The sequence below is a fragment of the Meriones unguiculatus genome, chromosome 1 (genome assembly GCF_030254825.1).
Source record: "Meriones unguiculatus strain TT.TT164.6M chromosome 1, Bangor_MerUng_6.1, whole genome shotgun sequence".
Classification (NCBI taxonomy): domain Eukaryota; kingdom Metazoa; phylum Chordata; class Mammalia; order Rodentia; family Muridae; genus Meriones; species Meriones unguiculatus.
In genome coordinates this window covers 186,012,286-186,022,107 of record NC_083349.1, presented here as the reverse complement: position 1 = coordinate 186,022,107, position 9,822 = coordinate 186,012,286, and the positions used below count along the sequence as shown (strand labels likewise).

The following is a 9,822-nucleotide window of genomic DNA, read 5'->3' as shown; positions in this document are numbered from 1 at the left end:
TTTCCTTTATATGTAAAAAGACATTCACAATTCTTCAATTAATCCGTCTCCAGTCAATATTTCCAACACACTCTCTGTCTCACAACCCAAAGTAACCATGGATTTGTCACTATGCATCAAGCAAGCCACACTTCATTTCTTTTCCTACTGGAATTTCCTGTTTACATATCTGTTGGACTCCTTAAAATCCATCTCAGAATAATTTGTTTTCTTTTACTCTCTGATGCAGAATTAGCAGTTTTTCACTTGTCATATTACTTGTTTGACTGTTCCATTAAACTGAACTTTCAGATGGCAGGGGCCATTTTGTTGTTCTGAGGTACATGTGTCTAATCCTTAAAGCATCTGTTATTAAGATCTTAGCCTGCTGTGCCTTTAATCCCAGAACTTGGGAGGCAGAGTGGCAGAGGCAGCCAAAATCTCTGTCAGTTTGAGGCCAGCCTCGTCTACAGCCTGAGTTCCAGGACAGCCAAAGCTACTTAGGTAAACACTTTAACTTTAATATTTTAATTTACTTGGCTGGGCGATGGCTGTGGGGCTGCCTTGCCAAAGATGTCCATCTGAATTATTGGGTTTTATTCTTTTGTTATAGACCTTAAACTCACCATCTTCCTGCTGCAGCCTCAGTGCTGGGGATTACAAAATGTGCTATATCTGACTCTTAGACAGCATTTAATAGACTTTTTGAGACAAAGGATCCAAAAGGCAGAGCCCACAAATATTGTACAAGGGCAGTGGGGATTACTGGAATGCTTTTCAGTTTCAAAACACTGAAAGCCAGCAATCTAAAACCAGGATTGGCTTGTTCCTTCTGAGGGTTCTGAACGGTGAATATGTTTTCAGGCTGCCTCTGGTTTGAGGAGGTCTTTGCATGACATTCTCTCACTTGAATACGGCATTGTCAGTTTTCTATTTTCCACTTGAGCTTGTGTTTTGTAGTATGTTGCCTAGAATAGACCGGAACTCCTAAAATCAACCTTCTCCACCCTAGCCTCCATAGTAACTCTAATGACAGCACACTGCCATCCTTGGCTAGGGATTCCTTTGGTTAAGGACACTCTCAACGTGGTACTGGGCTGGAGAGCATCTGATTAGGGTACCCAGCCATTACATTGGCCTATTGTTACCCAGGGCTGTCAAAAATGGGGAAAGGGCAAGACACAAACTATTGTGAGCAATTTAAAAATCCAGGCCTCTGGCTCCTCACTGGCCCAAGGTATTTCTGACTGCCTAGCAAAGACTGAACAGCAGGAGGCGCTAATGCCTGCCTCCAGGCGGGCGGAGGAGCGCTTCCGGCGAGGAGGGCCGAGCTTGCACTGCGCAGGCGCGAGGAGCGGGGCTGGCCTCGGCCCCGGAAGCCGCAAGCGCTTGTCTGTCGCGGGTCGCTGGCCTGAAGACCATGAGCGCGGCGGGCGGCCTTCGTCGCCGTGCGCGACTGTCCCGCCTCGTGTCCTTCAGCGCGAGCCACCGGCTGCACAGGTGGGGTGTGCCCACGTGGGTCGCCGCACGCGCGGGGCTTGTCCCGCTACGTTCCCCGGGGCGTGGCCCCGCGCCTGAGTTAGAGCGACCTGGGGCGGGCGGAAGAGGAACTGAAAGCGCGGAGTAGCGCTCCGCCTCCTCCGGGAGAGGGCGGTAGAGCTCTCATCCGGAGGGCCCACTCGGGAGAGGTTCCTTCCAGAGGCTGCCCGCACGGTACAGTACCCAGCGCATCCTGAAGGCACAATGACAGGAGCTTCGTCTGCTCTCTGAACCTACGCTTTGTTGTCTGAGAACAGTTGTTTCTAACAGCATCCACCACTCCTTACTGGACCAGGCTTTGTCCCAAACTAGGCTATTGCAGGGAACAGCACACAGTTGTCACCGCCCCCACCCCCCACACCGTGTGGCGTTTAAAATGTGGCCAACTTTCATAAAGTGAATTTTCTGCAAAAGCCTCGTGAACTGTAGTGCTCTAAGTGTGAGCAGTGGGAGGGAAGTAAAGGGAATAAGAAAGATCTTGAAGAATTTACATTTAAAAAATTGTCTGTGTGTTATGTGCACAGCTTACGTGAAAAAGCCTGTGGAAGCCAAAAGAGGGCATCAGATTCCTTGAAAGTGAAGTTACAGGCAGTTCTGAGCTGCCCCTGGTCTTCTGTAATAGCAGTAAGGACTCTTAACTGCTAGGCCATCCTTCCAGCCCCTCAAAGGGATTTTTATAATAGGAAGCTCAAACACAAGTTTAGTATGCACAAGATAAGAAGTTGACTGAGTTGGTATAGATACACAGATTCATTACGTTAATTGTTTTCTATCTGGAACCACATCTATGTGTTGTAATTTTAATGTGCCACGATGTAATTTGAGTGTCCCAGAACGTATTGGTTAAGTTTCCTCTTGGCAATAGTAGAGGCAGAGAAGAACAAGGTAGTTAGAAGAGCCCCAGGCTGTTATGTTTCAGGAGAAAGGAAGGTTAAGCAGGGGGGGATGGGGGATGGGCCTCTCTTTGTGCTTTTCATTGTTCCTCTGCTCTTGTCCCATAGCGAATACTCAGTGCTTGTTGGATTGAAAAGTGCTGGCGGGGTGGTGGTATAGTTCAGTAGGTAGAGAGCTTGACTAGCATGAATTGTGTCCTGGGCTCTAGCCCCAGCCCTACGTAAGTCGGTGTGTGGTAGCAGATCTCAACACTCCTGAGGTGGGGGCAGGAGGATCAGAAGTTCAGAGTCATGCTAAGCTACATGGTAATTTTGAGCCCAGCATAAGATATAGGAGACCTTGACAAAGGAGAGAGAGGGCAGGAGAGAAGAGCTGACTCTGCGCAGATTTTGTTGGAATCTTGCTGTGGAATAACTGGGTTGAAATTAAGATTTTTGATAGTTTATATGGTACTGTAGTTTCGTTAGGGAGCATACATTGGTTCTTGATGGAAATGAGGATGATGAAATCCAAGAGATCCATCCAGTTGATCGTCTAAAGTAAAATTAAATTGTAGAGTTTTCAAAACCCAGAGCAAAACAGGAATTTGGGTGTCTTAATTGTGTCACATAGACTTTCTTTCTTTTTTTGCTTTTTTTTTTTTTTTCCAAAACAGGGTTTCTCTGTGTAGCCTTGACTGCCCCTGGACTCAAATTTGTAGACCAGGCTGGCCTTGAACTCACAGAGATCCACCTGCCTCTGCCCCTAGTGCTGAGATGACAGGTGAATGTCACTGTGCCTCGCTCACACGGACTTTTTCTGTTTTGACTTTGTCAGCCCATCCCTGAGCGATGAAGAGAACTTGAAAGTGTTTGGGAAATGCAACAATCCCAATGGCCATGGGCACAACTATAAAGGTGAGGGAGAGCACAGTTACTCCTAGCCTGTCGGTAGGAATGAGGAGTGAGTAAGTACAAGGGTCGTAGGTGAGAAGCCTGGTGGACAGTGTCAGGGCTCTGAGCACTGGACAAGTATTGTTTCTTCCCGCACAGTTGTCTACGCTGTTAAAGATAGTAGAAAACAACAACGAAAAATGATATAAAGCATTTTCTTTGACGGTTGAATGCATAATGAAACTGCTGTTAACTGTTTCCTTTTAATTATTTTGGGCTGAAACTAATGTTAAAATTTGATTATAATCTATGTTTGTGGAGACAGATATGTTTAACCTGATTTAAATATCATACTATGTATATATGAATTGAAACATCAAATAGTGCCCTTTTAGATGTAGACTTTTTATATTTTTTGTGTATTTGTTAAAATGAAAATTTTAAAAAATGTCATAGCAATATAAAAAATTTACTATTTTGAGTAATGGCCAATGCAAGAGGTGTATAGCTTAGGCATGTATTGTGGCAGAAAAGCAGTTTGTATATAAAACTTTGTTGGTAGTGTTCTAAGAAAATAATTTGTGGGAGTAGTTATAAATTTAAAAAAATTAACATTGGGCTATATAATGTTTGTTATTAGCCCTAAGATTATCACAGTGGTATTATTTGATCTGCTATCACAAATAATAATACACAGATGCCTGTTAGATTTTATAATTGCCTTATGTACCTTGGCCTGGGCAGATATTTCACTTACACTGTCTCAGTATCTTCACTGTCCATCTCCCAGCACCCATCCAGTGCCATCCACCTTGATCCTCCTCATCTGGTCTACCTTCCATCCATAATCCTACGGTACTTGCTTGCATTCTTTATCTGGGGCTTTTCACACCATTATTGGAGTCTTTTTCTCTTGACCCATGTGGTTACTTCTCCATGCTAACCCAGCTAACACATTGTGGCAGCCTCCTTCCTCCTCTCTTTCCATCTGTCTGTCTCCCGTGATTCCTGGTCCTCAAAAGCCCAGGAACCTTAGCCCTACCCCATTCTGCCCTGCCCAGGCATATACCATTTACTCAACCAATCAGGTATGTCTTAGGCAGGTTTACTCATCAAGGATAGGTGTATCCAGATCTTGAGGGCCAGTAACACGCATCAGACAACCTCCAACATGGGAGGAAAAAGGACTTGATTCTTTGAGAGACACCTGATGCCATAACACACACTCTGTAAGCCCTAGAGTGTGGTAGTGTGTGGTGAGATAGGATAGGGCTACAGAAGCCTCTCAAGACCAGGATTTCAGGTTCAGTCTCTGGCCTTTGTCTTCTCTATGTACTTCTAAACCTCAGTGTACTTGCTCACTGTGCAATATCCAGTGATATTTCTGTGGAATGGAAGAAAATACAACTTGTGTATGTCATTTATTTACTTCAAGCGCTTCATGTGAACACCTGCTGTATTAGCTGAGTACACATTCCTGAAAGTAAAAGATGAGTATTTTTGCCTGCTGGCGAATGGGTGGTTTTGGTGCAAAGCTGGACATGCATGTGCATGTTCCACTTCTCCAGGCCCCTCCTCCCAGGCATGTGACAACCTAATAAACAGAAGTTTTTAACACCTTTTTGGATTTGGCTAATTTGCTGAGCCAAAGCTGCTTCCAAGCGCCTCTGTCTGGGTTGAGTCTTGCATTGAATGATAAAATGATTTTAACTAAAAGAATAGATACTTGGAGAAAAATTGGAGTATAGCCTTGGGGGTCAGAGAGCTGACAATTTGCTAACTTGTGTGTATGTACTAATCTGTCGAAAGTCATGCATTTTTGTTGGTATTTTTGTTTTCTTTCTCATAGTTGTGGTGACAGTGCACGGAGAGGTACGTGTTGGAAATGGTGTGTGGATTTTTTCAAATTGCGGGGCCATCTTCCAGACACTGGTGAAACCTGTGTTGAAAGCTTATGTTTCAGTTGCTTCCCTGTTGGTCTTTTTTGTGTGGTGAGCTGCTGCCATGCAAGCTCTGTGATGTGTAGATGGGGAGCCATCCAGCGAGCAGCGTGCTGGAAGTACACGACATTTCTGCACGGAGACCAATAAGTGTCCCGAGGGTGAGGGAGTGTGGCAGAGCCTGCATGTTGTGAAGCCTTTAATAACCTGCCAAGTGGATTTTACTTTTGAGATAGGCTCTCATGTAGCCTAGGCTGCACTTGAACTTCCTGTGTAGCCAAGAAAGGCTTTGAACTCCAGATCCTCCTTATTCTGTGTCACAGTGCTGGGATTACAGGCGTGAGCCATCCAGCCAGCTTTGTGAAAGCATACTATAGAGAGCCTACTAGAATGATACTCACCCTTGTTTTTTCCTTAGATTGATCCTGTTACAGGGATGGTTATGAATTTGACTGACCTCAAGGAATACATGGAGGTAATACCACATTGGGTACTTATCGTGTGATCTGCTCTCAGCATAACTTTTAGTACCCCCTATTCACTGTATCTTGTGAGATACCATGACATTGTGAGTTGGGGTAGGTGGGGGAGTGGGAGAGTGTTTGTAGCGATTGCTTTATTGGTCTTCTTTGGTCTTCTTAATAGAAAGTAGTCAAAGTTGTGTTGTAATGATGGGAAGAAATGTCATATGACCATCACTACTTTTCTTTAGAAGAGACTCATTTTTTTTTCTATTTATAAGATCCTACCCTTCTTTTACAACACAGCTTTTTCTTTGAAGCTTTTGCTCATTCTCTGAATGTTGTACCATTAATAAAAATTTTAAAATACCACTTTCCTTTTTAAAAAAAATATTTATTTTTAATTATATGAGTCAGTTTTTTAAAGCTTAAGTATTGGAAATACAAAGATGAATGAATGAATCATAACCTCATAAATATACCAGCACAGGTGATTGTAGAGGCTGGGAGCCTTGGGAGCCTCACTGGGAGCTAAAGTCACAGGTGGCTGTGAACCATCCCTTGTGGGTGCTCGGAACCCAGCTTAGGTCCTCTGAAAGAGCATCAAGTGCTCTTAGCCACTCAATCTCGAGTCATCTCTGCAGCCCCTGTACTACACTTATTTAACAACTGTGGCTTTATGCTAAGTTTTTGAGACAATTCATGATAGAGATAATGCATCAGAATGTATTCATTAAAAAGTTTCTTGATTGCATCATTGTAAAATTCTTGTGTTGTAAGGTATTTTAGAGAATATTTCTACCAGTTTCTTCATTCCGTGGATTTAAATGAGGGATGCTGGGTAGTTAGTGCCATTGCCCCAGGCTATGTGGTCTTCCTTGTTCACAGAGTTGGGAATTTGTATTTCCTCTGGTTGTTCCCTTTGTCCCACCATTTGAACCTGCTTGTTTAGTTCTTCATTTCTGCTTGCTTTTGTTCTCAGGGTTGACAGATGTTTTGTTAAAAAATGTTACTAATGATTACTTTCTCATATTGTTCATATATTCAACAGATTTGTTTCTTTGTATCATTTTAAAAGCTAATTATTGGAAATATGAAAATGAATGAACCAAGACATAGCCCCTAGAATGTATACATTATCTTTACTAGGAGGTAAAGAATAGTAAGTAGTCATAAATTTTTGAGTAAACAAATAAAAGAAAGAAAGAAAGAAAGAATAGCTCTGTGCTTATTAATTTAGAGGACTTTAGAAGAGGGGCCTCAGAACACACACACAATGTTGTGCACTGTAAGATGACAGTGAGGAACCTCAGCAACCAAAGGATTAAATACTTAGGAGGCTTTTGAGATTTTCTTCTTCCTTTGGGTGCCTACGCTATTAAACACACTCCCCAGTAAGGGTGGCTTCTGGTGGCCATAGACTGAAGTTAGAGCCCTGCAGAAACTTTGATGGAGAAGTTGGGGTCAGAACCGGGATCCAAGATAGAGCAAAGATAGTTATTTTCTTGGTGTTCACATCTCTTAATTTATTTTTAAAAATTAGTTGATTTAGGACTCATTCTTTTTATATGATTCTAGTTTTACTGGAGAAATAATTAGTGTACCTTCTTGAAATCAAAACAGGTGGAAAATTAGTTTGTTTCACAATGCTTAAAGTTTTGTAAGAGAGCTAATGGTAAAGATTGGAAAGAATCAAACAATTACAGTCTTTGCTAATGACAAAAAGAAACATTATTTTAATATTTGTATTAAATATTTATATTAAAGTGATATTCTCTGTATTTTTTTTCTTCTAAGACAGAAGATCATTGTTAAATTATTCTTCAGGGCAGAAATGTAGAAAACGTCCATCCTTTCAGACCAGGTCTCAGTGACGTAGGGCACTGTTCTGTAGGTGACTGTGCTGTGGAAGAGTGTTTCTGCTAACTTTGTGAACAGAATTCAAGAAGTGCTGAACTGAGCTGTGACTCACGATGGCTGTGTTTCTAGAAAGCTCCAGGAACCTGTTTTTGTGGTTCCTTCTGCATTCAGAAACCAGGACACATGGTCAATACAGGAAACTAGGTCTGACCTTGTTTCACAACCTGCTCTGTAGAACCTGGAAGGAATGCTTCCCAGTGTCAAGTCTTGGCCAATCGAGAGGGGAGACGCAGAGACTATGGGGGAAGGAACCCTTTGGGGTTGGAGTTCTAAATGAGGTCAGTGGTTCCCTTTTGTTTGTCTGCAGGAGGCCATCATGAAGCCCCTGGATCATAAGAACCTGGATCTGGATGTGCCACACTTCGCAGATGTTGTCAGGTAGGCGCCACTGTCCTGCCTTGGGCAGTAGAAACGAGACAAATTAACATTGTGATTATCGTGAGATTTCTAAAATACTGCTGTCATGGTAGATTTTGTTATTGGAATTCCTGTGTTTTCCTATGTATTAAACTTGAAATTTTGTTCATTATTTGTATTTTGAACTTCTTTAATTCTTTTTTTTTTTTCCAGCACGACAGAAAATGTAGCTGTCTATATCTGGGAAAAGCTCCAGAAACTTCTTCCAGTGGGAGCTCTTTATAAAGTAAAAGTGTATGAAACTGACAACAACGTTGTAGTCTATAAAGGAGAATAGACCTTAGGGTTAATATTGCAGAAAGGCTAGTTTCTTTTCATGTTTGAAAGACTCTTTGTCCTTTTAGAATACACAGCAGTCACCACATACTTGTGTCCCCACCTTTTATTCTGGAATACCCAAGCATTAAAATACCTGTAAGGTCTATATTTAAATGTATCAAAAAATCAAACTTGCAGTATATCCTGAACATATTTTTGGTGAGGAAGCAGAGGAGAAATGAGGACTGAGGTCAGGGCCTCACTCATGGGAAGCATGTACTCAGTCCTCTCAGCCATTGTGGGGATCTTGTGTCTAGAGATTAAAAATTATTTCATCTCGGCGAAATGTTTTGATATAGAATTATTTAAAGGTAAAGAAAGCCCATTTTGTTGTATGTATTCTCTGTTATATACCTTATTTTCAACATTTGTGTTTTTTTTTTCTTGGAATAATATAAATAGTAAGAATGTTTATGCAATTTTGCCAGGCCAGGCCCCAGGGACTGCTGCAGGCTGACCAGCTCGGCTGCCATTCGGTCCAGGGCTTTGAGCTGGTCTCCCCCGGCATCTGCCCCATCTACAAGCTGCTGGAGCATGTGAAGGGGCTGGTGCTGCAGATCACCCTGACTCTGGCAACAGTATAATAGCTGAAATGAGTCTCAACAGTGGTCCAGTATTCATAATTTATAGTACCTCAGACACCAGAAGACTTGAACCAGACCAAGGACTCATTGCAATGAATATTCGCATGCAAAGTTGCCTGGGTGGTGATGATAATAATGATAAGTGACATACTGCAGTTTCCAATGCCACTACTACAAATGAGTATTTGGTGAGAAAGGTGGGAAAGATAGTGGAGCAAAGGGGTGAGTGAATGGTAGAGAAAGGCCGAACTAGAAACACCACTACCATGAATGGCATGAGAGAAGCACGTGGTAGATGTCATTGCTGTTGCCAAGTAGGGTGGTGTAATATATGTGATATATAATATATAATGCAGTTTCTTTTTCAGTCTGTGTTTGGTGTCATGGCCCATTTGCAATTTATTTGTTAAGTGATCTTAAATAGCTTACATTTTTTTCAATTTAAACTTCTTATCAATAAAATGGAAAAATGCCTTCCTTAAATGGTATTTGTAGAACTTGAAACACAAAGTACCTTTCAAAGTAATAACAGCAATCCTGCCTTTCAAGCAATCAATACAAAATAAAAAAAAATTGCACATGAATACAATTTTTGACAACTAAAACATACTATAATTTAACTAAGTGGGCATTGCATTGTCAAAATTGGGAATAAAAGTTCTTTGTTTACTCTCTACAGGTCTATTTTTCTGCAGATGTTTCTAGAATTATAATCAGTGCATAAGTCCTCTCAGGAATCATTAGGTAACAACATTCTGAGAATCCAGTGTGTACTAGTTGTAATGTGAAGAGAAGTATAAAGTCCTATGCTTAAGAAATGTAGAATACAAACAGGATGCAAGATAAGAGCTGCTCATGCAAAACAAGCAAATACATTCTTGAGAATATAGTCACGAAG

General features: G+C 41.8%; 1 protein-coding gene across 4 annotated transcripts; it reads left to right on the top strand.

Annotated features, from left to right (window-relative positions):
* Nucleotides 1–1,318: 1,318 nt before the first annotated feature.
* Nucleotides 1,319–9,598, top strand: Pts (6-pyruvoyltetrahydropterin synthase). Of its 4 annotated transcripts, XM_021648527.2 has the most exons (6): nt 1,319–1,479; nt 3,229–3,308; nt 5,134–5,156; nt 5,643–5,699; nt 7,913–7,983; nt 8,176–9,598. In XM_021648527.2, the coding sequence occupies exons 1-6, from the start codon at nt 1,400–1,402 to the stop codon at nt 8,297–8,299; spliced, it is 435 nt and encodes a 144-aa protein (XP_021504202.1). In that variant the 5' UTR covers nt 1,319–1,399; the 3' UTR covers nt 8,300–9,598. The 4 variants fall into 4 exon arrangements, with proteins under 4 accessions (XP_021504202.1, XP_060229536.1, XP_060229546.1 ...); XM_060373553.1 differs by lacking the exon at nt 5,134–5,156 and having other exon boundaries at nt 1,340–1,479; XM_060373558.1 differs by lacking the exons at nt 1,319–1,479; nt 5,134–5,156 and adding an exon at nt 1,579–1,692.
* The last annotated feature ends 224 nt before the right edge of the window (nt 9,599–9,822 follow it).

Excerpts from the sequence above, each read along its gene's own strand:
- Pts (XM_021648527.2), top strand. The coding sequence starts at position 1,400 with ATGAGCGCGGCGGGCGGCCTTCGTCGCCGTGCGCGACTGTCCCGCCTC. Across the intron at positions 5,157-5,642 it reads TGGTGACAGTGCACGGAGAG|ATTGATCCTGTTACAGGGAT; the intron begins GTACGTGTTGGA and ends TTTTTTCCTTAG. Across the intron at positions 7,984-8,175 it reads CACTTCGCAGATGTTGTCAG|CACGACAGAAAATGTAGCTG; the intron begins GTAGGCGCCACT and ends TTTTTTTTCCAG.